This window comes from Etheostoma spectabile, chromosome 7 (assembly GCF_008692095.1).
Source record: "Etheostoma spectabile isolate EspeVRDwgs_2016 chromosome 7, UIUC_Espe_1.0, whole genome shotgun sequence".
Lineage (NCBI taxonomy): Eukaryota > Metazoa > Chordata > Actinopteri > Perciformes > Percidae > Etheostoma > Etheostoma spectabile.
Window position 1 is genome coordinate 23,858,639 of NC_045739.1, and position 26,362 is coordinate 23,885,000.

At 45.0% G+C, this 26,362-nt stretch overlaps 2 protein-coding genes across 5 annotated transcripts in view; both read left to right on the forward strand.

Moving 5' to 3' along the window:
• The window catches only part of LOC116693005 (DENN domain-containing protein 2D), a 43,853-nt gene extending 24,830 nt beyond the window's left edge, over positions 1 to 19,023 (forward strand). Inside the window, 13 exon segments of the mRNA XM_032521678.1 lie at positions 4,534 to 4,629; positions 4,940 to 5,136; positions 7,139 to 7,251; positions 8,284 to 8,353; positions 8,450 to 8,527; positions 10,001 to 10,039; positions 10,041 to 10,078; positions 10,080 to 10,110; positions 12,999 to 13,153; positions 16,488 to 16,659; positions 16,769 to 16,817; positions 18,098 to 18,177; positions 18,968 to 19,023. Coding sequence (XP_032377569.1) covers positions 4,534 to 4,629; positions 4,940 to 5,136; positions 7,139 to 7,251; positions 8,284 to 8,353; positions 8,450 to 8,527; positions 10,001 to 10,039; positions 10,041 to 10,078; positions 10,080 to 10,110; positions 12,999 to 13,153; positions 16,488 to 16,659; positions 16,769 to 16,817; positions 18,098 to 18,150 — 1,091 coding nt within the window. The 3' untranslated portion in view covers positions 18,151 to 18,177; positions 18,968 to 19,023.
• A 6,005-nt stretch (positions 19,024 to 25,028) lies between these two features.
• LOC116691923 (serine/threonine-protein kinase 38) overlaps positions 25,029 to 26,362 on the forward strand; it is a 26,202-nt gene continuing 24,868 nt past the window's right edge. For 3 of the 4 annotated variants that reach the window (XM_032519843.1, XM_032519844.1, XM_032519845.1), the window contains exon 1: positions 25,029 to 25,130. The gene's annotated coding sequence lies outside the window, so the exon portion shown is untranslated. Of the gene's footprint in view, positions 25,131 to 25,150; positions 25,379 to 26,362 lie in introns of those variants that run through there. The other variant, XM_032519842.1, reaches the window with a different exon arrangement.

Sequence of the window (26,362 nt, forward strand, 5' to 3'; positions counted from 1 at the left end):
CACAAGGGTTAAACCGATTCATTCATTATCTAAATAGTGATGTCAAGAGTCAAAAACAGCCTCTACAGGCTTAATATAGTTTTAGCTGCAGGCTGCATTCTGCATGTTCTCTTGGCAGCTGATTGAGTGCAGAGTTGTGCAACGGCAAGGTGTTGGCTGGGGAAACGGGGCCGTGGCTATTGACAGTGCAAACACATCGTCCTGACAACAGAGGCGGTTTAAGACGGACTTTGGGCTTTAGGAAAGGTTGTTGTGTAAGGAAAACCAGATTGAACGTGAAAACCTAGACCGTGTCTTGTTCTCTCTGCTCCAGTTGTAGGTCAACTACGTCTTCATGGGCTCCTCATTTCAACTTAAAGTTCAAGTTTAAGTTTGTTATATGCACCTTAGTACAGAGTACCACAGCAATGAAATACAATATGCCTTATTGCACTCTCTCAGCACCGGTCAACAGTAACAGTTTTTATCATAATAACAATAATAACTAGAACTGCTCGCAGTTTCAACGGGGTCCAAGCCTCCCCGCGCCTGTCGTCCCCAGCGACCCGGGGAGCGCACCAATCCCTACCCCACTGTGAGGACCGCCTCAGGAGCGGGCCTAGATGGTATCCGTCAAATTTTGTGAAATTCGGATGAGCGGTTCATGAGAAATAAACTTTTTTTTGAATTTATAGCACCCCCTAGTGGCCAAAGGATACTGGAAAAGTTTGGCTTTGATAGCATTTATCTTGGCCGAGATATGGCAAAGACAACGTTTTCATAGCTAGCTCCAAAAATTTGTTTGCGCGTAATACGCACTATTTTGATCCTATAAATAATCTTTATGCAACTTTTTGTCAGGTCGGTCTGGAGATGCTATGTGCCAAGTTTCGTGCAGATCCATTGCACGGTCTCGGAGGAGTTAGAAAAACTTGGGTTTCGATAAATCACGACTTTTCACGCATAAAAGTCTAGGCGGAAGTGGGCGTGGCCTATATCACGAGATTCATTTGGATTCAGGGAACGCGTGGATGTAAGGTTTTTTAATATCCCGGGGGGGGGGGGGGGGGGAGGTTGTGTGCAGGATGACTAGGATCCCGCATAATACCACGTGCCTTCTTAGTGCTGCGTTTCCAGTAAATATGTTGCGGCGGTTCCAGTGGAACGCCGATGATTTTAGATGCAGTTTTGACCTTGGTCAGAAGATTAAGGTCATGTGGAGTAGCCGCACCAAACCACACTGCAATGGTACCTGTCAATACACTCTCAATCACGGAAGAGGATTAGGGCCACTGGGGGAACATGTATGTGAGTTCTGACTTTTTTTCTCAGAATTCTGACTTTTTAAGAATTTTAGAATTCTGAGATTAAAGTCAGAATTCTGAGATCAAAGTCAGAATTCTGAGATCAAAGTCAGAATTCTGAGATCAAAGTCAGAATTCTGACTTTTTTCTCTGACTTTTTTCTCAGAACTATGAGGAAAAAAAGTCAGAATTATGAGAAAAAAGTCAGAATTCACATACATTTTTCACCAGTGGCCCTAATCCTTTTCCGTACTCAATTGTTCAACGGTAGAAGTTCTGTAGAATATTAAGGAACGTACCATATTTCTTAAGACACCTCCAAAAATATAGCCTCTGATGTGCCTTCTTAATGGCACACCTGATCTAACCTACACCTACGTCGCGGTGTTTTCCCTCGGTTTGGGAAAGACTTAGGAGCTCGTATTTTGGGGGGGGGGGGGGGGGGGGGGGGTGGTTAAGGCGTCCTTCCTCAAGAAGAAGTAATTTCCAGGGTACAAGCGGCTAAAATGGGTTTCCTCGGGGGGGGGGGGGGGGGGGGGGCGGCGTCTCCAGGTCTGACAGGTGGTCCAGGCACGTCCAGCTGGGAGGAGGCATCGGGGGAAGACCCTGGACTAGGTGGGGCACGTCCAGCTGGGAGGAGGCCTCGGGGGAAGACCCAGGACTAGGTGGAGGGACGTCCAGCTGGGAGGAGGCATCGGGGGAAGACCCTGACTAAGTGGAGGCACGTCCAGCTGGGAGGAGGCCTCGGGGGAAGACCCAGGACTAGGTGGAGGGACGTCCACTGGGAGGAGGCCTCGGGGAAGCCCCCAGGCTGGGTTTGGGAGGGAGTCCAGCTGGGAGGAGGCCTCGGGGAAGACCCAGGACTAGGTGGAGGGACGTCCAGCTGGGGGGAAAGCCTCGGGAAGACCCAGGACTAGGTAGGGACTCCGCGGGGAGGGGGCCTCGGGAAGACCCAGGACTAGGTGGAGGGACGTCCACTGGAGGAGGCCTGGGGGAAAGACCCGGGACTGGTTTGGAGGGATCCAGCTGGGAGGAGGCCTGGGGGGAACCCGGACTAGGTGGAGGACGTCCAGCTGGGAGGAGACCTCGGGGAAGACCCAGGACTGGGTGGAGGGACGTCCAGCTGGAGGAGGCCTCGGGGAAGACCCAGGCTAGGTGGAGGACGTCCAGTGGGGGGAGCCTGGGGGGAAGACCCAGGACTAGGTGGAGGGACTCCAGCGGGGAGGAGGCCTCGGGGAAGACCAGACTAGGTGGAGGACGTCCAGCTGGGAGGAGGCTCGGGGGAAGCCCAGGACTAGGTGCGGGACGTCCACTGAGGAGGCCTCGGGGAAGACCCAGGACTGGGTTTGGAGGGACGTCCACTGGGAGGAGGCCTCGGGGGAAGACCCAGGACTAGGTGGAGGACGTCCAGCTGGAGGAGGCCGGGGGGAAAAGACCCAGGACTGGGTGGAGAGATTAAATCTCCAACCGGGCCCGGAACGCCTCGGGATCCCACAGTGGGAGCTGGTTGATGGGGTTTGGGAAAGGGAAGTTTGGGGTCCCCTGCTGGAGCTGCTGCCCCCGAGACCCGTTAGCGGATGAAGATGAAGATGAAGATGGATGTTCCCTCATACATTTTGTGTCTCTTTGTAGTCGGTTTGTGTCCTTTTTTTGGTAGTTTTGCGTCTCCTTTTCACATCACTGTGGACCGTTATCACCATGTGTGTCTAAAACATCAAAGAAGCTAGAGCAGATAAAACCTAAATTACTGTCAAAAACCTACAATCATTAGATCTGTGAAAAGTCATTTTTTTAGTTTCATTAATTCAGGAGCTGAATACTTCTTCCAACGCTCCTGATAATGAATTTGCACATTAAAATCTTTTTACTTCAGTAAGTTTATTGGAAAAATCCGTTTCTCTTTCTCTCTGTTCCTTCTTTTTTCTTTGTCTTTCTCATGAGAGGAGTTGTGATCTCTGCTCTTTTGATTCACTAGACGTGAGGTATTTTCTTGTTTATTGTAAAACCAACATTTAGGAAATCAGTGAGTTCCCAAGTGAGGTTTAAAAAAATTAGATGAAAACCATTTCTTCACTTCTAATTATTGATTTAAATATGAAATCAAATGAAGTGATGCCTGACGTCACTTGTAAATTTTGAATGGCATTCACCAGCATTTTGCAAATGCCGTTTTATTTACTATCTGAAAGATGAGGCACACAGAATGTACCTAAGAGAAAGCTGTTTTTTCCCACATGACCTGAACGCAGCACACGTTTGCAGATTCTTTCCTCGGGGTCTGGGGTATAAACAGATGATTCAGCACTGTGACTGCTGCCGTAAACACAGGAGACTTATAAGGAAAGACGGGTGTTGCAAAACCTTAGTTGTTGTGGTTTCTTTAATCTTCTGGTTAATATCTTATGTGTCACAACCAGCTCACATTGCCCAGGAACTCACTTCCATTATGAAAAGGCTGTTAAAACGGACAATTACCCACAATTATAAAATAAAGTTAACATTTGTCAAGTAGTAACTCTGTTTTTGGGAGTATTTTACCCTCCGTTTTGGGCTTGGCGAGCTGTTAAAATCAATTCTAATGATGAGGAAATAAAACTCACATCAAAACATTTACAGACACTTGAAGGCAACGTTGGCAACTATTTCCCGTATACACTTTTATATATATATATATATATATATATATATATATATATATATATTTACTGAGATGGTCTTTACACCCCGACAGCAATAACTGATAAAGATCCATCAGTTGCACATTTTGTTTTCCCCATCTTGTATACATTGAAATATTTGTTCTTATATTCTTATATTTTATTCTTATATTTTGTTATTATTATTTCATGTATATTGTATGTATATTTTGTGTGCTGCTGTAACACTGTAATTTCCCATTTTTGGGGATCAATAAATATCTATCTATCTCCATATCCATCTATCTATCTATCTCTCTATCTATCTATTTATCTATCCATCTATCCATCTATCTATCTATCTATCTATCTATGTATCTATCCATCCATCCATCCATCTATCCATCTATCCATCTATCTATCTATCTATCTATCTATGTATCTATCCATCCATCCATCCATCTATCCATCTATCTATCTATCTATCTATCTATCCATCATCTGTAGCTGCTGTGATCCTGTAGTCACTACTAAGCTTGCAGGGTAGGGGGATGTTTCTGTTTCTGAAGGTTTCAGTGTTGATTCTGTTGATTCTGTTGATTCTGTTTCTGCAGCCGCGATCCCGTCCGGACCCGATGAAGGTGAACAACAGGGAGCCTTCAAGCGCTTCAGTGCCCGGTTCCCCTCCTTCCGCAAAGGCAAAAGAGACAGTGAGTACGATGACGTTAACAAGGCCGGGACGATATGCTTCTGTCCCGATTCACTTCTTCCACGATACATGGGGTTGGATTTGTATTGCAATCCCATAGTATTGCGATTTTCTTTTCCTTCTTTATTAGAAGAACATTTATGAGCTTTAAGGCAAAAATTATGACCAGTCCACTTTGCTTATATCATGTCTAAATCCTTTCCACATGTACATCTATTGGCATCTGTGCTTATACTCAACATTTAGATTTTTATTTTTTATTTTTTTTATTTTTTATTTTTACATGCTTGTATTTCTACATTTCTGTGTAGAAGTCAAAGACTGTGAGGCGGCTGAGCAGCTGGGCCCGGGGGGGGCAGCAGACAACGGCCCGGGGGCGGACGGCGGGTCCAGGCAGCACCGCTACGCCAGCGGCCAGTACTTCTTCGAGTATCTGGTGGTGGTCAGCCTCAAGAAGACCAGAGACGGCAGCAGCTACGAGCCCCAGATCACTTACCAGTTCCCCAAGGTCAGGGGGACGCAACACGGGTTTACAGTAGAGGGGTGGGGGGGGGGGGGGAATCAATCCAGGATAGTATCACGATATTTTCAGTGGCAGTACTGTATCTTTTTAATTCAGCCCAATACACATTAGTCTTTAGTCATGACCGAAAGAACGGCCAAAATGGGTTCTCAGTCATCTGAGAGGAGCTCGGAGTAGAGCCGCTGCTCCTTCACGTCTAAAGGAGCCAGTTGAGGTGGTTCGGGCATCTGGTGAGGATGCCTCCTGGGGGGGTCCCTAGGGAGGTGGTCCAGGCACGTCCAGCTGGGAGGAGGCATTGGGGGAAGACCCAGGACTAGGTGGAGGGACGTCCAGCTGGGAGGAGGCCTTGGGGGAAGACCCAGGACTAGGTGGAGGGACGTCCAGCTGGGAGGAGGCCTCGGGGGAAGACCCAGGACTAGGTGGAGGGACGTCCAGCTGGGAGGAGGCCTTGGGGAAGACCCAGGACTAGGTGGAGGGACGTCCAGCTGGGAGGAGGCCTTGGGGGAAGACCCAGGACTAGGTGGAGGGACGTCCAGCTGGGAGGAGGCCTCGGGGGAAGACCCAGGACTAGGTGGAGGGACGTCCAGCTGGGAGGAGGCCTCGGGGGAAGACCCAGGACTAGGTGGAGGGACGTCCAGCTGGGAGGAGGTCTCGGGGAAGATCCAGGACTAGGTGGAGGGATCATATCTCCAACCTGGCCTGGGAACGCCTCGGGACCCCCCAGTTGGAGCTGGTTGATGTGGTTCGGGAAAGGGAAGTTTGGGGTCCACTGCTGGAGCTGCTGCCCCCGAGACCCGATACCGGATAAGAGGACGAAGATGGATGGATGGACGTTGCACATTAATGAACAAGTACAACAACACACGTAAATGTGCCAGATTGTCTGCCGTCCAATAGGCAGGTCGGAGTTACAGTAAAAAAAGACTCAGGATAGTAACATTTAGGATATAAAAACAAGAAGAAAAGAGGAAAAACCAAAAACAAATGCAGGACAATTCATTGGTTGAAATTAAAATGGAAACACAAGTTAGCGGTGGTTAAACGTTGGGTTAGCTCTTAGCGACAGCTTTACCTGGCTCTTGAAGGAGGCCAATGTGGGCCAATGTGGACCAATGTGGGCCAAAGTGGGACGCTCCCATATCGATTCACAGGCGCCAAGTATGGATCTTTTATTATATATTATATATATGTTTGTCCCATTTTGCAGCAGTTAAATTGAAGTGATATGAACAAACAGAGAAATGTTTCTTTTTAGATGAAACAGATGTTGATAAGTTTTCTTTTGGGGGCGTCGTTTGAAATTGGGGAAAAATCAGAAGTTGGAAAAAAGGTCATAAATTGCAATAGATATATTGTAGAATAATGCAATATGTTTAAAATCGCAATAATATCGTATCGTAAGCGTAGCTCCCGTGGCGCCATTTTAATGTCACGAAGCCATCACCTGCTGTTAGCATCCCATTGACTTCCATTCATTTTGGCGCCACTTTGACAGCAAATAACTTTACACCTGAAGTGTTTAGAGACTCTATTTATCTGTTGTTTAGTTTTCAAAAGAAACAGGACAATATTTAAATGGCTCCGTTACCTTGTAGCTCACGTTATGGCTTCAAAACAGACCGAGCTACTGAGCATGTGCAACTCCCAGCAGAGATAGTATAGAAGTGTGATATCTCACTCTGGAGCTAAGACAGAGAGCTCAACACACAGGGTGAAAAGAGGAGCTGCAGCAATGGGCAGTACAACAACTATATGGTGTTTTATGAAAAGGAAACCATGGAAACCTATTCTGGTACAACCTCAAAATTCAGTGATGAGCATAATATGGGCACTTCAATGATAATGATGCATTTTATTTATATAGTGATTTTTGCAACAGTCAAAGACACTTTTACAGTGTTTGGAAAGGAAACACACACACTAAAATACACACGTTGCTTTACATGAATGAATTGACAGAGGTGTGTGTGTGGTTGTTTACTTTCAGAGAGATGGGATGGCCAAATTTCAGAAGGAGGAAGAGGAGAAGACACTAAAGGCGCTCACCCTCTTCTGTTTCCCAGAGGGCATCAGCTGGGCTCCTCTGACAGAATATCACAGGTACAACTCCTCTGTCTTATCACTTTCTTTTATTCCTGTATCAATGCTTCAACTGTACAACAGTGACTACGTTTACGTGCACGTAATGTTCTGGTTTTTTGCCCTTATTGCGAAAAAGACGATATTCAGACTAAGCTGCTAACATGGCCAACGAAAGTTACTGTTCCACCAATATTCCTATTTACGTTAAATATGCTGTTTACATGACCAAATCCTGAATTCTGTATCAAATTCTGAATATTGTCATATTCTGAATAATTAAGGGTGCTCCGGTTGCTCGGTCACTGATCGTTATCGGCCGATAAAGACTCTAAATAGTTAGATTGGTGGTCTCCATAAAGGCCGATCGGATCGGCCAATCAGACGATTGCACTACTACTGTTTTTTTTCTGATTTTGAGCTAGAACAAAAAGCTAAACAATTGCTGATATAGTCTCTAAACATTTGACAATTCACAATGCATATACATTGTTGTTAAGACTATTAACATACACTACCGGTCAAAAGTTTGGGGTCACTTAGAAATTTCCATTGCACTCCATTATAGACAGAATCCCAGCTGAGATCAGTTGCATTGTTTTTTTAACCAGGGCAGTAATCAGATTACATTATGTGCTGACATCATTGCAAATAGGTTTGCCAGTGTTTTTCTAGTTAGTTTTTTAAAATGATATCAGATTAGTAAACATAATGTGCCTTTGGATGATTGAATGAATGGTTGGTGATAATGGGTAATGTAGATATTGCATTAAAGATCAGCCCCCCCACTCAGATCAGCTGGTATTCTGTCTATAATGGAGTGGTATGGAAATTTCTAAGTGACCCCAAACTTTTGACCGGTAGTGTATGTGATAAATATGTGACGCTGTGATGATAAATAGAAGGCTTCAAATAGACCCGGTGATCGGTATCGACCAATGCTGCGTCTGGTGGTCGGCCCCAAACATCCTGATCCGAGGCACCCTTGGGTGTGCATGCCAACGTGCTCGGTGTGCGTCCTGGTTTTTGAGTTTCTCCCTCTTCGTCCCCCAGCGAGACGTTCTCCTTCGTCCTGACGGAGGTCGACGGCAGCAGAAGAAACGGATACTGCAGGAGGTTACTGGTCAGTGAGTAGGCTGAAGCTGATGAACTGTGTCATCGTCGTTTGGGTCTCGTTTTCCAATGTTCCTCCTCTGCTTTCACTCTCCAATCTCTGCAGCCGGGAGGGAAAGGAGCGCGCCCCCCCGAGGCCTACTGCATCATCAGCACCCTGGCTTGTTTCGGCCTCTTCTCCAAGGTGCGTGCAACCGAATCCAATCTCTCTTTTTTATGTCTTTTTCCACCAAGGCTAACCAGGTGCTGGTTCTGGTTCTGGTGCTGGTGGTGGTGCCAGTTTGGTGCTGGTTCTACTCCAGTTCTCTAAGAACCAGCTGGATCTTCCCCAGCCTGAGAGCCAGCAGACTGTTGGTTTCCTCCCCAGACCACGGTGGTTCTGGTTTCCTCCCCAGACCACGGTGGTTCCGGTTCCCTCCCCAGACCACGGTGGTTCCGGTTCCCTACCCAGACCACGGTGGTTCTGGTTCCCTCCCCAGACCACGGTGGTTCTGGTTTCCCCCCCAGACCACGGTGGTTCTGGTTTCCTCCCCAGACCACGGTGGGTCTTGTTTTCGAACGTCATGATAACCCCGCCCCCCCCCCCCCCCCCCCCCCAGCACCTGATGTAACCGGTTCTTATCTCTAGACCAGCGCTACGTTGGTGCTGAGTTGGACCCATGTTCTTGGCCCAGAACCAGGTTTATTTGTGTGGAAAAGCAAAGAACCGGCTCAATATCTGGCCCTGACCCTGAACCAGCACCAGAACTGCTGAACGAGTCGGATGGGGGGGGGGGTGGTTCAGCCAGATATGCCAATTACAATTCAATTTGTCTTTGTCTTTGTCTTTGTGTGTGTGTGTGTGTGTGTGGTGTGCATGTGTGTCTATCTTTGTGTGTGTGTGTGTGTGTGTGTGTGCAGTGGTGTCTGTCTTTGTGTGTGTGTGTGTGTGCATGTGTGTCTGTCTTTGTGTGTGTGTGTGTGCATGTGTGTCTGTCTTTGTGTGTGTGTGTGTGCATGTGTGTCTGTCTTTGTGTGTGTGTGTGTGTGCATGTGTGTCTGTCTTTGTGTGTGTGTGCATGTGTGTCTGTCTTTGTGTGTGTGTGTGTGTGTGCATGTGTGTCTGTCTTTGTGTGTGTGTGTGCGTGTATGTGTGTCTGTCTTTGTGCGTGTGTGTGTGTCTGTCTTTGTCTGTGCGTGTGTGTGTGTCTCTGTCTTCGTGTGTGTGTGTGTGTGCATGTGTGTCTGTCTTTGTGTGTGTGTGTGCATGTGTGTCTGTCTTTGTGTGTGTGTGTGTGTGTGTGTGTGTGCATGTGTGTCTGTCTTTGTGTGTGTGTGTGTGTGTGGTGTATGTGTGTCTGTCATTGTGCGTGTGTGTGTCTGTCTTTGTTGCGTGTGTGTGTCTGTCTTATGTGTGTGTGTGTGGTGTGTGCTTGTGGTCTTGTGTGTTTTTTGTGTGTGTGTGTGTGTGGGGTGTGTGGGTATGTGTGTTGTTTTTGGTGGGGTTTGTCTTCGTGGTGTGGAATGTGTGTCGTTTCTTTGGGGGTTTTGTGGGTGTGTGTGTTTTTTGGGGTCTTTGTGAATGTGTGTGTTGGTTTTGTGGGGTGGGTGGGGGTCCCGGCGTCGTGCGTGCGGCGTGTGGGGTGTGTGGGTGTGGTTTTGGCGGGTGGGAAAAAATTTTGGGACGAGGGAGAAGCGGCGGCAGATCTCCATGGCGGGTGATTTACCCATTCATGCAGAAGCTGGGGAGGCTCCGTTCCCGCCCCGGGGAACACCGTGGGATTAAAAGCTCATTCCTGAGCGGGGTGAGGGATCCAAAAAAACCCCCTTGTCGGGTTTTCGGATGTGGGCGGAAAACTGGGGTCTTTTTTTAGGTAAATACGGTAACAAAAAACTGTGAGAGCCCCGTCATTTTTCCTTTGGTCTTAGGCAGTTTCAATGTATTATTTTTTTTTTAAATGTTTTTTAAAAAAAAAACTTGTTTCCCCTTTAAAACAGTGTATTTTACTCTAAAAACACGCACTGCGGGGGACGGATTCTAAACTGCTTTTTTTTTTTGGGCCTGAAGATCGTTAAAAAAACCAACCCCCGGGGAAAGGGGCGAAAAAGTTTTCGTAGGGTTTTTTATAAAAAAGGAAAAACGTAACAGTACAAATGTGAAAAAAGTGATCAAAAGTCAAGTTGTAGGTTTAAAAAAATCATAAAAAGTCATGTCTAGCGTGACAAAAAGTCGTACAGACCATAAAAAAAACACATAAAGGTTTTTTTCCACCCAAAAAATGGAATAAATAAAATTTAAAAATTTAAAAAAACAAAAAAAATTTTATAGGCAAGGGGGCAATTTTTCCCCGGGACAACTGAGGGTTTTTTTTAACGTCTATGGCAGGGTTCGGGAAAAGTTGGTCCGAGCCAGGTGGGCTTTTTTAAATTTTATTGGCTCGCAGAAAAAAAACAAAAATTTTTCTTATTTTTAAACCCCTCGATCAAATTTTCCACGTCTTTCCCTCAGGGCTGCATTGGCTGCGGAGCAATTTTCCTTATAATTGGATGATAAAACCCAGTTGGGCCCTTTTGGGGGGGGAAACGGTAAAAGCCCCCTTTTAAAACACTGTCGTCAGGGGGCCAAAACCAAAACCCTTTGGGGAAGAAGTGGGGAAAAGAAAAAAAAAAAGGAGTATGTACATTTCCCGGAGAATGGCCCAAGAATTCCCTTTCTGGAGGAGCGGGTCTGGGTGTTTAATTTCAACCCCAAATTGATCGAGGAAACGGTCGAAGTAAAGCGGCACTTCGACGCCACGCCCGCAAAATACCCCGCGGGGGGAAAGGCTGGAGCCCGGGGGGGCTCGCCAGCAGCAACTCCCCCTGCGGACCCGGGGATTAATTCCCCTAGTTTTGTTTTTAAACATTTTAAAAAAAATCTCTGAGTCAAAAAGGTTCCCTTCCTCCGATTTAAAAGAATACATTCAGAGCTTATTATACTCACATTTAGTTGAATTCAGTCTTAACTCACCGGCCACTTTATTAGGTACACCTGTCCAACTGCTCGTTAACACTTAATTTCTAAGCAGCCAATCACATGGCGGCAACTCAGTGCATTTAGGCATGTAGACTGGTCAGAGAATCTCCTGCAGTTCAAACCGAGCATCAGTATGGGGAAGAAAGGTGATTTGAGTGACTTTGAACATGGCATGATTGTTGGTGCCAGAAGGGCTGGTCTGAGTATTTCAGAAACTGCTAATCTACTGGGATTTTTCACGCACAACCATCTCTAGGGTTTACAGAGAATGGTCCGAAAAAGAAAAAACATCCAGTGAGCGGCAGTTCTGTGGGCGGAAATGCCTTGTTGATGCCAGAGGTCAGAGGGAGAATGGCCAGAGCGTTCGAGCTGATAGAAGGCAACAGTGACTCAAATAACCACCCGTTACAACCAAGGTGGGCAGAAGAGCATCTCTGAACGCACAGTACGTCCAACTTTGAGGCAGATGGGCTACAGCAGCAGAAGACCACATCGGGTGCCACTCCTTTCAGCTAAGAACAGGAAACTGAGACTACAATTTGCACAAGCTCATCGAAATTGGACAATAGAAGATTGGAAAAACGTTGCCTGGTCTGATGAGTCTCGATTTCTGCTGCGACAGTCGGATGGTAGGGTCAGAATTTGGCGTCTACAACATGAAAGCATGGACCATCCTGCCTTGTATCAACGGTTCAGGCTGGTGGTGGTGGTGTCATGGTGTGGGAATATTTTCTTGGCACTCTTTGGGCCCCTTGGTACCAATTGAGCATCGTTGCAACGCCACAGCCTACCTGAGTATTGTTGCTGACCATGTCCATCCCTTTATGACCATAATGTACCCAACTTCTGATGGCTACTTTCAGCAGGATAATGCGCCATGTCATAAAGCTGGAATCATCACAGACTGGTTTCTTGAACATGACAATGAGTTGGCTGTACTCAAATGGCCTCCACAGTCACCAGATCTCAATCCAATAGAGCATCTTTGGGATGTGGTGGAACGGGAGATTCGCATCATGGATGTGCAGCCGACAAATCTGCGGCAACTGTGTGATGCCATCATGTCAATATGGACCAAACTCCCTGAGGAATGCTTCCAGCACCTTGTTGAATCTATGCCACGAAGAATTGAGGCAGTTCTGAAGGCAAAAGGGGGTCCAACCCGTTACTAGCATGGGGTACCTAATAAAGTGGCCGGTGAGTGTATATTATATGGCTCTTACTGAAATAAATTTCCAAATATTTTGCTTTCATGGCTCTCTGAGTCAAAAAGGTTCCCGACCCCTGGTCTATGGGTATGACAGTAGAGTTTTAGGGACTTTTTCAAAAGGCGGTCTACCTCGACACCGGTAACCGGCCCCGTGCCTGTTGGTGACCCCCCCCCCAGATCTTCAGTCTGACCCGGTCCACACTTCTGACATTTGTCCACAGTTTTAATTTTGTATTCACACAGCTGTGTATTGTTAAGTATGAGGGGCAAACCTGTATTTGCACCAGTGTTTCAGCGGGTAACTCTGCTATCGCGGCGAAGAACACAGAAGAAGTCATTGAATGCAGCTAACTTCAGTCGGTAGAGTAACAGGGTGTGAGACGGAGCTGCTGGACCTGGACCTGGACCTGGCCAGACATGTGACCCATGCCTGTTTGTGACCCCCCCCCCCCCCAGATCATCAGTCTGACTCGGCCGTTGGACTCCTGGCTGGAGCACGTCAACTTCGCCACGCTGTTCAACTGCCTGACCGACGCGGAGGTTTTGCTGGTGTTTGCTTCCGCCGTCCTGGAGAGACGGATCGTCTTCATCGCTGATGAACTGGGGTACGTCACACACACACACACACACACCACACACACACACACACACACACACACACACACACACACACACACACACACACACACACACACACACACACACACACACACACACACACACACACACACACACAGACACACAGACGCACACAGGCCCCGGAGATAGCCGCATGCTTATTCATGCAACGCTTGGTTGAAGTCCTGCAAGAGGACCCGAGCTGTCCCCCTGTTGCTCTGGTTTGGTACAAGTGGCATAGATCATGTAACCCTTGTGTTGTCCTTCAGGGTCAAAAACGGACAAAGATTTGACATTTTTGTCCTTTTTTTTAGACTTCACTAACACCATATCTGACATGTAGACTGTGGGAAGTGATAGAAGTGGGATCACATTAAGCCTCTGCGATTGGTGGAGAGGCGGGGGGGGGGGGGGGGGATCTTTACTGCATGTATTTGCACCAAGCTTCACTTAACTCTGGATAACCCTTGTGCTTTCCTTCTGGGTCAAAAACGGACAAAAATGTAAAAATGTTGTCCCTTTTTCAGACTTTTTTTATTTTAGTTTTCACTAACACCACCTTTCTACCTCTAGTTTTACTACTACTTGGAATTCATTGTCAATAACCCTCACTTAAATAGAATAATACCTAATATTTGAGTTAAAAAAAGCAAAGATTTTGAATTATTTTGACTAATAGTTAAGATCAGAGTGATGAGTGTAGTCAGTTATGAAAGTGATCAACTGTATTTGCAAAGAGCGTTGGAAGGAATCCAATCTATTTTTTATGGTGAAATGGTTAAAAAGAAACCCATATTTCAGATATTACATTTTTTAAAGGGGTCAAATTTGACCCGAGGACAACAGCAGTTCACTAGTGGCCGTTTACAGTTTAAGGCACACGCCCACAAGTCTTTGTTTCTCACACTGAGAGCCCCAAAAAGAGCTCATAGCGAACGTTTGATGCTAATGAAACACTTAAACTTGTGAGCATCCTTAAGAAAAACAGTCTTTGGTTTTCTTTTCTTTAATTAAAGTCAGTGTTGGCATCAAAGGAAATCATAATCCAAAGATGGTTCCCAAATGACATGACTGCAGTCAAAATAAACTCTGTGTGCGTGCGTGCGTGCGTGCGTGCGTGCGTGCGTGCGTGCGTGCGTGCGTGCGTGCGTGCGTGCGTGCATAAGCCTGGGTACCTTTTTACTAACGCCCTGTTAAAATAACCATGAAATGCTGCGTTATTGACTTTAGAGGTTTTTGTTGGTCAATGGCAATAGCAATACTCCCAGAATGCACCTGAACACACCTCCCTGTAAGACCAGTGTAACCAGCTACTCAAAGGCTGATCACTTTTATTAGAATAACCAATAAATTTACCTGACAATAAGAGATATTTCAGCTATCCAGATGTTAGGAATTGGGCCGGATCAGAAGATTATAGTTTATATATATATATATAGTTTGCTCGCTGAAGCCAAAGGATTGAATTACCACAGTGAAATAACACACACATCACAGGAGACGTTTAACTGTATGTATTAATTGCAATAACCAACAGAGTAAGTAGCATTAATACATTAACAATTATAAACATCAATTGAAGTAAGGTGAAAAAGTGGGATCCCATATAAAAAAAGTAGAAAAAAAAAAAATACAAAGTATCAAAATAATAAATGTTCAATCCAGTTTAATCAAAATAAATTAGACCCGGGTCTGCTAAAACACTGTTCTCACTTCCTTAAGCGCAAAAAAGGATCTTTGTCCTCCTTCAAGGAAGTGACGTGTGCACACAGTTCTACCCGACCCCTTGGCCAAAGGGGTAATAGATCAAGTTTCTCCGCTGTTTCTATGTTGCAACCTCCAGGCTACAACCGGGCTCCACATCAAGTGGGCTTGGCCCGCCCTCCAGTTTCTCTTCGCTCTGCTGGGTTTCTCTGTTGATTTCCACCGCCGGTCTAGACTCCACCAGACTGCGATCCCTCAACTTTGAATCGAGCAAAAAAAAAAAAAAAAAAAAAACCCAGACCAGTACAAAAAGACAGCTCATTAGCTTGGACCTGCCTTCTGAATAAGTCTCTCTCCAGTGTTTCACAATTATTTAATTTACGTCAACACTAGGGCGACCAGACGTCCCCCGGTTTCCGGGGACAGTCCCCGGTTTTTGGTGACCTGTCCCCGGAAATGTCCCCGGTTTCCACTGTGAGTGACAGACCCGACATTGGAGTGAAAGAAAGAAAACACCGACCAAACGGAGCCGATTGTCGCTCCAGACAAGCTCAGAGAGGTTTTAGAAAGCCGTGTTTTACGATGCTAAAAAGCGCTGAAGACATGGAGTCTGGTGGACTTTTATGTTTTTTAAAAAAGGACCTTAATCTTTAACAGAAAGGTCGACCTCCTTAGAAATCCTGTCCATAATGATGTTGTCTGTTGGGGGAGACAGCTCTAGGTCCGGTGTCCCCGTTTTAAGTTTTACAAAAATTAAAACTTGACGTGTTTTGGAGGTAAATCCGCTTCTGAGCTGAAAATGTCCCCGGATTTTGTCTGAGAGATTGAATTGAATTGAACTGAAAGCCTTTATTGTCATTGTACCAGTACAATGAAATTTGGAGAGCAACTCTCTAAAAGTGCACACATTAATAACACATACATAAATATACAATACGTTAGTGCACGTCTGAGTGTAGGTTGAGTATGGTGACAGCTTTGGGGGAAAAGCTATCCCCGAGTCTATTTGTTCTGGCCCGTATTGACCTGAAGCGCCTGCCTGAGGGCAACAGGTTAAAGAGATGGGAGCCGGGGTGGGTGGTGTCCCTCAGGATGTTTCTGGCCCTACTGAGGCAACGGGAGTTGTTGGTCACCTTAGTCAACAGTCGCACAACTTTACAACACTAGCCTTAAAATGTGTAAGTATATGCTGCTACGATGATTCAGCTTTTCTGGAGTCACGTCCGGTCTCAGTCGGTACCGCGAACGGCTGGGAGGCGGGCCTAAACACTCTATTGGCCAGGGTGTAGTAACACTCAAACTTTATGGGCTCATGCCACAATAACAATATATAACAACATGATAACAACATGTATTGGAGGATATCTACATTAACAAGCGATCATGTCAATACAAACCATTTATTTATACTCGTATATAGTTTTCACATGTATTTTACAATCACTTGTATATGATCACCAATATATTTATTACATATTTATAGGACGTATTTATTCTATTTATTGCCCATTTTATATGTGGGTTACACCAGCATACCCAGAATGCACCTGAACACACCTCCCTGTAAGACCAGCATACCCAGAATGCACCTGAACTCTCCTCTCTTCCCCTCCACAGCACACTATCCCAGGTCATCCACGCGGTAGCAGCCCTGCTGTACCCCTTCACCTGGCAGCACACCTTGATCTCCATCGTCCCGGAGATCCTGATCGACGTCGTCATGGCGCCCACGCCCTACCTGCTGGGGATCCAGAAGCGCCTGCTGGACCAGGTCACCGACCAGACTGACGTGAGTTGCCACGGCGGCCAAAACTTGACTCCATTTGGACGCGGTCTGGTAGGGGTGTGTGTGTTTGCTGGACTCGTTATTCTGCTTTTTCCTTCTGTCTGTAACACAGCTGCTGTTGGTCGACTTGTCCGAGGATAAAAAGGAGACGTTTATTGTTTCAGTAAGTGTCATATCTACGAATATTTTGGTTATTGGTTCTATTTTTTTGAATTTCAGAGGAAACATTTAGTCCAACTTTATCTCCACAATGCTGCGGACTCAGGTCTGGCTACACGACAGATGCATTCTGGGATGGGAGAAAGAAGAAAAAAACCGTTCTGTGTTGTATGCATTCCTTATAATTAAATTTTATTATTAGTATCAATTCATAACAAGAGTGATCTGGAGACCCTTTACAGATAGAGCAGGTCTAGACCACACTCCAGAATTTACAAGGACCCAACAGGTCTAGTAGTTTCCTCCAGAGCAAGCAACAGGGCCACAGTGGAGAGGAAAAACTTCTTTTTAGGAAGAAACCTGGGACATATAGCTCAGACCCAGGCCCAGACCCAGACCCAGACCCAGGCCCAGACCCAGGCCCAGGCCCAGGCCCAGGCCCAGACCAAGACCCAGACCCAGGCCCAGGCCCAGACCCAGACCCAGACCCAGGCCCAGACCCAGACCCAGGCCCAGGCCCAGGCCCAGGCTCTTGGTGGGTGGAGTCTGATGGTGCCGGTTGGGGGTGTGAATTTTCAGTCATTTTAAATAAATTCTTATTCAATTTGTGTTTCAAGTGTTGTTGAAATAGTATTGAGTAAAAGTTGACATATTCCAGTCTGTGATTATCATCAACATCCATTCCTTTAATTTTAGTCTCAATAATTCCTAATTTCTGATTTTCTAACTCAAACATTAGGTATAACTTCCTATAAATGAGGTTTATTGGCCATAACTTCCAAAAATAACTGTAAAACTAAAGTTAATAAGTTAGTGTTACAGCACGTAGCGTTGAAAACGTCAAAAAAGTGGCAAACATTGGGGGAAAAAAAGGACAAAATTATAAGAAAAAGTTAAAAACATTGATAAAAAGCGTCAATAAAAGTGTTAATTTTCAATTTTGACGGGAAGACGACACAAGGGTCAAAAGTGAGCAGTGGAAGTCAATATGACTTTAATTCCTTTAATTTTAGTCTCAATAATTCCTAATTTCTGATTTTCTAACTCAAACATTAGGTGTAATTTCCTATAAATGAGGTTTATTGGCCATAACTTCCAAAATTATAACTGTAAAACTAAAGCTAATAAGTTAGCGTTACGTTGTGTTGAAAACGTCAAACATGGAGAAAAAAAAGCGTCAAAAGTGTTAAAAAAAATGGACAAAAACATAAGATTTTTTTTTTTTAATTGATCAAATTTTAAGGGACAACAACATTTGTCTTAAATATAATTTCCCCTTTTCCAATTGGTGATGAAAGCTCTATTCTGGGCCCCCCAAGCCCAACCAAATACTAGAGGGCTGATAGACAAAAGGGGTTTTAAGTATAAACTGCAAACCAAAAGGGGGTGGGTGTTGGTGTGTGGTTTTGTTTGTGGTTTTGTGTTTCTTTTGGTGTGTTTGGGTGTGTGTTTGTGTGGTTTTTGTGAGTGTTTTGTGTTTTTTGGGTCCGTGTTTTTGTGGAGTGTGTGGGGTTCTGTGTTGTGGTGGTCCTATTTTTGTCTTTGTGTGTGTGGTGTGTGTGTGTGTGTGTTGGGGTGGGTGTGTGTTGTGTGTTGTGGTGTGTTGTGCCGGGCTCTGTGTGGTGAGTCTGGTGCTGGCTGTCTATTCTCTGTGCTGTGTGTGGTGGTGGGCGTTCTGTGTGTGTGTGTGGTTTGTGTGTTGGTGTTGTGGGCTGTGTGTGGTTTTTGTGATCTGCTGTGTGTGTGTGGGGTGTGTTGTGTGGGTTTTGTGTTGTGGTATGTCTCGTGGGTGAGTGAGTGTGTGGCTTGGGTTGTTGGTGTGTGGTTGTGTTTGTGTGTGTTGCCCCGTGTGTGTGTGGGTCTGTATGTCTCTGTGTGAGGGGGCGTTTGTGCGGTGTGTGTGTGTGGGTGGGTGAGTGTGTGCGTCTCTGTGTGTGTTTTGGGGGGTGAGCTGTGTGTGTGTTTCGTTGTCTTGGTGTGAGTGTGTCGCCTTTGTGGTGTGTTGTGTGTGGTGTTTGGTGGGGCGCGTGTGTGTTGCGCGTGTGGGTGTTGGTGTGTGTGTGTGTGTGTTGTGTGTGTTATGGGGTTTTGCGTGTGCGTGGTGGTGGGACAAAATGGGGTTTTATCATAAGATGTTCCCCCTTTGTTTTAGCGGTGGAGGGAAAAACCGGTGGTGTCGGGGGCCTTCCGATTCTTTGTGAAAGGCGGCCATTACTCGCGAGGGGGTCGTCTGCCGGGGCCCGGGCCGTTCAGAAGAACTTTTTTACAAGGCCCCAGTCCAAACCCGCGGCGCTTTGTGAAGAATTTCTCCAAAGCAGATTTTTGACCTGTTTAACAGGAGTGGGCCCGCAAGGCTGACCCGCAAGGTGACACAAAGGCACACTAAACACACACACAACACACACACACACACCCCACACACAAAAAACACACACACACACACCCACACACAACACACACACACAACACACCCACACAGAACCCCACACACAGAGACACACAAATCAGAGACCCACACACACCCCACACCAGATACAGAGACCACGGAAAACACAGATCACAAAAAGAGACCCACACCACACACACACAAACAAACCCCCCCACACAAAACACCCAGATACAAATAAAAACGCACACACACACCCACACACACCCAAAAAGATAACACACACACACACAAAACACAAACAACCAGAATTTCACACACCACACCACAAACCCCCCAAAAAACAAAACCACAGAATTTCCCCACACACAACACACACCCAGAGATACACCATAAGACACACAGAATACACACACCCACCCACACACACAAAGAGAACAAAAACCCAAAAAACACACAGAAACACACACAAAAACCAAACCAAACCACACAAACACAAAAAACAAAAAACACAAAACCCACACACAGAAAAAACACACAGGGATCACACAAAAAACCCCAGGAACCACACCCCAAAATAAAAACACACACAAGACAAAACACACACACAAAACCGACACGTTTGAAACCCCAACAGACACAACACAATTTCACCCCCCACACACAAACACCACACAACCCACACACACACAAAACACAAACCCCAAACCCCAACACACCCACCACAACACACAGAAACGATACAAACAAGACACGACAAAAAACACACAAAACACACACACACATTAGAACCGTCCCAAAAACCCCGACCCCAACACAAACACACATAAACACAGACACACACCACGTACGTGACCCCCAAACACACACCAGGCCCACACATTTAAAGGCAAAACACACACACACACACCCACACACCCAACACCCCACCAACGGACGGCACACAAACGACAGGCACACCCACACACACAAGGCACCTGCAACGGGCAACATAGACAGAAAACGCGCACACAAAAAACAAACATACAACACAGGCACACAGAAAAGAACATACCACAAAAACCACACAACAGACACACACGTGCACCCAGACCACACTAAGACGCATGCACAGGACAGCCCGCCCAAAAAGGTGCAAACAAACTGAAATATAAAAACCTCCCCGAAAAACCCTTATCATAAAAATAAATTAATTTAAACTCATTTTTTCAATGACATCAGCTTTTTTGTAGGTCTTTTTTAATAAAGGAAAATTTTAAGTTGGCCCATTTCAACTGTCTAGTTTAAAACATTAAAAAGCATTTTTAATTTTATAAAAAGGGGTTCCTACTCTGGGTAACTTTTTGGGCCCCTCATTTTGAAACCCCGATTTTTTTATGTTTGATGTTTTGATTTTTTGGGGCTCGAGCCCCCTTTCCCTTTTCTCGCAGGAATTTTTTAAACAAAAAGATCCGGAAATACCAAAGAGAAGAAGAGAAAGGGGGACAAAGGGGCGAAAAAAAAAACACTACTTCAGGGGGGCCCCCGGGCCTGTGTGTGTGTTTTGGGGTTTGTGTGTGTGTTGTGTGTGTGGGGTTTGGGGTGTGGCCGGGGTTTTTTTTGGTGTGTGTGTTGAAAACGTAGGGGCATAGGAACTATGTGAATGGTACCCCTTGTGTGTTTTATGCCCTTTTTTTTTTTAAAAAGGGGAGGGTTAATAATAAAATGAGGGAATAACTTTGGGCTCTTAAAAAGGGGAAAAAACACCCTCCCGCGCCTGTAGCTGCTGTAACCTGTATCAAACCCAAACACGTGTGAGTGGGCTGGTTTCCCGGAGAGGTGCCAGTTTCCCCCTTGGGGCAAAGGGATCCAAACCCCCCAAACCGCCCAGGGGCCAATCCTGACGTTTTGTGGTGGGGTTGGGGGTGTGTGGGGTGTGTGTGTTGTGTGTGGTGGGTGTGTGTGGGGGTGTGTTTGTTGTGTGTGTGGGGTGTTTTGGGGTTTTTGTGTGTGTGTGGTGTGGGGTGTGTGTGGTGTGTGTGTGTGGGTGTGGGGTGGGGTGTGTGTGTTTGTGTTTTTTCCCGGCCGGGGTGTGTGTGTTTGTTTTACCCCTATTGTCCGGGTTGGGTGTATGTGTGTGTTTGGGGCAGTAGTAGTCCGCCCCCGGGTTTGGGGGAAACCCCCAAGGGCGCTGGGTTTAAATCCCCAAAACCGGGAAAAAAATATGGGGGGGGACACCTCCTGGGCTCTTGAGCAAGGCACCGAACCCCCAACTGCTCCTGTCCATGAGCAGCCCCCCCCCCACTCTGACATCTCTCCATTCTGTGCATGTATAGGTACTGAGCATGTGTGTGTAAATTAGGCCTGTGTGTAATGTGTGTAATAACAACAGAGTGTACATTGTAATTTCCCCACTTTTAATAATAAAAAGTATAAATTATAATGTTATTATGTTGTTACCACCCCTGTTTATGTGTGTCGCTGCTGCCGCCACATCGTCGGGTTTGTTTGAAACATTCGGGATAATAATAATAATAATAATAATATGAGGTGTTTGTTTACTGCTGAATGAGACAGGAAGTGGTCTGGCCCGTTAACACGTGGGAACCAATGTGTGACTGTACGGATATGTCTGTAACACCGGCAGAACGAACACGTGTGTGTCGCTGATGAGCAGGAAAATCTGTTCAAATAAAGACTAGTTTTTGAAGTTCATGCTCCTACAGTTTCTGACTTGAGTGAATGAGTGAGTGTAGGATTGAGTGAGTGAGTGAGTGACTCAGGGAGTGAGTGAATGACAAAGTGAGTGAGGGAGGGAGTGAATGAGAGAGTGAGTGACTGAATGAGTGAGTGACTGAGTGACTGAGTGACTGAATGAGAGAGTGACTGACTGACTGAGTGAGTGACTGACTGAGTGAGTGACTAAATGACTGACTGAGTGAGTGATTGACTGAATGAGTGAGTGACTGAATGACTGAATGAGTGATGGAGTGAGTGAATGCCTAAGTTAGTGAATGCCTGAGTGAGTGACTGAGTGACTGAATGAGTAAGTGACTGACTGAGTGAGGGAGGGAGTGACTGACTGAGTGACTGACTAAATGACTGAGTGAGTGATTGACTGAGTGAGTGACTGACTGAATGAATGAGTGACTGAGTGAGTGACTAAATGACTGACTGAGTGAGTGACTGAGTGACTGACTGACTGACTGACTGAGTGAATGCCTGAGTGAGTGACTGAGTGAGTGAATGAGTAAGTGAGTGGCTGACTGAGTGACTGACTGAGTGAGGGAGGGAGGGAGGGAGGGAGGGAGTGAGTGACTGACTGAGTGAGGGAGGGAGAGAGGGAGTGAGTGAGTGAGGGAGAGAGGGAGTGAGTGACTGACTGAGTGAGGGAGGGAGGGAGTGACTGACTGACTGAGTGAGTAAGTGAGTGGCTGACTGAGTGAGTGACTGACTGAGTGAGGGAGGGAGGGAGGGAGAGAGGAGTGACTGACTGAGTGAGTGAGTAAGTGAGTGGCTGACTGAGTGAGTGACTGACTGAGTGAGGGAGGGAGAGAGGGAGTGACTGACTGAGTGAGGGAGGGAGTGAGTGACTGACTGAGTGAGGGAGGGAGGGAGTGACTGACTGACTGAGTGAGTAAGTGAGTGGCTGACTGAGTGAGTGACTGACTGAGTGAGGGAGGGAGGGAGGGAGAGAGGGAGTGACTGACTGAGTGAGTGAGTGACTGAGTGACTGACTGAGTGAGTGATTGACTTGAATGAGTGAGTGACTGACTGACTGAGTGCGTGACTGAATGAGTGACTGACTGACTGACTGACTGAGTGACTGAATGAGTGAGTGAGTGACTGAGTGAGTGACTAGGTGACTGAGTGAGTGATTGACTGAATGACTGACTGAGTGACTGACTGAGTGAGTGACTGACTGAGTGAGTGACTGACTGACTGACTGAGTGACTGAATGAGTAAGTGAGTGACTGACTGAGTGAGTGACTGACTGACTGACTGAGTGACTGAATGAGTAAGTGAGTGACTGACTGAGTGCGTGACTGAATGAGTAAGTGAGTGACCGAGTGAGTGACTAGGTGACTGAGTGAGTGATTGACTGAATGCTTGAGTGAGTGACTGAGTGAGTGATTGACTGAATGCTTGAGTGAGTGACTGACTGAGTGACTGAATGAGTAAGTGAGTGACTGACTGAGTGAGTGACTGACTGACTGACTGAGTGACTGAATGAGTAAGTGAGTGACTGACTGAGTGCGTGACTGAATGAGTAAGTGAGTGACCGAGTGAGTGACTAGGTGACTGAGTGAGTGATTGACTGAATGCTTGAGTGAGTGACTGAGTGAGTGATTCCCTACAAGGAAAATCCATATATTTATATGCAAAAGGGGCAAATTTAACCCTTGTATCATATTCAGCTCAAATTTGACCCATTTCACATTTTTACAAGAAGAAAAATGGTCCAAGTTCCATGTTTTCCACCTGAAACCAGCGTCCTTTCCTTATTTCCTGTGATAAACATGTGTTCCTGACTCAGAACATTATTCTGGATATGTCACTTATGTTGTTTCCATAGTGGATTTCTAACATGAATTATAACTCATGACAACAAACAAACCCCACTTCCATGTTTAATAGTGTGCTAGTAGAGACCGATGCATTCCCTAAACATAGATGTTATCTCAGCTGTTGGAAATTGAGATAAAGACAATATTTGTTAATAGATTATGAAGTAAAATTTCATTTCAGAATTGTTTTTTAAACCCCAAATAAGTCCCGGGTCAATTTGACCCGAGGGACACGAGAGGGTCCCGGAGGTGAAGACAACACAAGAATTAAGTAATTCATGTTAAATTTGCTCCTTATGTTGTTGCTTTTCTTGAGATGATGCAATAATCAGATCTTTAACCCTCCTGTTGTCCTCGGGTCAAATCTGACCCCCTTTAAAAAAATGTCTATATCTAGAAATATGAGGGCTTTTTTAACCAAATTACCACAAAAAATGGATTGGAGTCCTTCTTCTTTGCAAATACAATTGATCACTTTAATAATAATAATAATAATAATAATAATAATAATAATAATCATACATATAGAAATGCCTTTAAAATCTGGATAATGAGCAATATTTAGGGATAATACAACTTTTTTACTTTTTTTTGTTTTGCAAATTTTAAAACATGTTATACAATGTTAAACAACTCGACATCATACAAAAAAATATCTGTTAATTTCCGATTATGATAGTTTAACAACTAAAATATATGAAAAGGGGGAAATTGAGCAACCTTATGTGACCCCGCCTTACATCAAACCGATGGGTGGTGCTCATAGACTGTTTAATTATAATATAATTAGTAGATAGATAGATAGATAGATAGATAGATAGATAGATAGATAGATAGATAGATAGATAGATAGATGTTTATTGATCCCAAGAAAAATTGGAAATTCCTGTGTTACAGCAGCAAAATCAGTCACAAAGCACAAAATATAAATATAAATGAAATACTAGGAAAAATATACATACATATATACAATATACATGAAATAATAATACGAATAAAGTAAAAATAACAAATATTTGAATATGTACAGGATGGGGAAACAAAAATGTGCAACTGCTTAAATAATATGCTAAAATGTAAATGTAAATAAACCAAATGTCCAGGTTGCATTAGTGCAGTAGTGTGGTGTCCAAAAGTAATTTTTTTGTATCCTTTATTTTCCCTTGCGGGACTAATGAAGTATACCTTATTATTATTATTATTATTATTATTTTTATTTTTATTATTATAAATATGCAGTCCATGGTGGTGCTGCTGTTTTCTCTGCGGTTGCAGTTACACCGACTGGCCGCTAGGTGTCGCGCTGAGTTCACGCCGGTGGTGACGCAACCGTCGGCGGCGAAGCAGAGGAAGAGACGGCAGATACCGCACCTTCGACCAAGGTAAGTGAACAAAGACCAACTATTAAAACACAGAACGAAAGTACTAGTCGGCAATATGTTGCACTTTTTCTTTAGTTAATCATCGTACTAAACCAAGGTCCAACGTGCTCTCTTTTGGGTTTTATTTCAAAACAAAAGGACTTTAGCAGACGCGTAGCTAACGTTGACTAGCTAACTTTTCCTTAGCTATTCGCTTTGGTAACTTCCAAGTTGTCAAATTCGTGAAAACAGGAAATCGCAAGTTTCTGGTAAGGCTTTCAAAATAAAACTCAGATCGACAAATACGCCGCGAAACAGCCGTCACTATAAACGTGGTAGTTTTACTTTGAAGGACACATCCGGTTTTATTCGCACTTCCTCTGCCAGACTTGACGCAAGCTAAGAACTTTAATAGCTAACTAGCTAGCTAACTAATGATAGCGGGTTAACGTTGAAGCATTTGTGTGTAATGCTGTGGGTTAACGGACACTACGTGGGCTTTGTTTTATGATAAAATAGACGCAACCAAGGTTACGCAAAAGTACGTTAAGTATCGAAGTAAATTGCCGTCTTTACGTTACTCTTTCGGTAACGTCAACGGTCGTTTATGACACTGGGGCTAACGTCTCGTTGCAACCGAAACTAACGACTTTCGGCAGCTACGTGTTGTTGACACTATTACAATTTGGCTTATTTTTGGACAGGCGCTGAAAAAGTAAGACAAACTTAATCATTCCCGTTTAGTAAATAACCTCCAACACTGTCTGTTTTTGTTTGTTTTTCCATGGAGTGCGACACGATGAACTCTCGCGATAATACGCGTAACTCTAAAATACTTCTTTTCATGTTATCGTCAATCAATGACGTAGTTTTTTTTACATGAGTTTTAATTTCAGTGTTGAAACACTTAATTTCCTGCTTTCAGGTGAATTTAAATGCAACGATTTGTGCCTTTCAATGTATAGAGACAATGTCATTTATTATTATTATTATTATCATTATTAATAATTAATTATTCTCCTGTATTGTTCTCTCGTGCATTTTCAAAACATCACACGTGCTTCGTGGTGTGTTTGTTTTTTAAAGGGAATCACGTACATCTCAACAACATTCTCTTGTTGAGAATTAGACCATCTTAAAGCCAGAAGTTAAAAGTTAAAATCAACCTAAGTAGGTAGAAACAATGACAGATCGTTTATAGATCCTGACGTTTCGGATGCACTTTTTTTTAATGAGAAGTTTTTGGACATTTC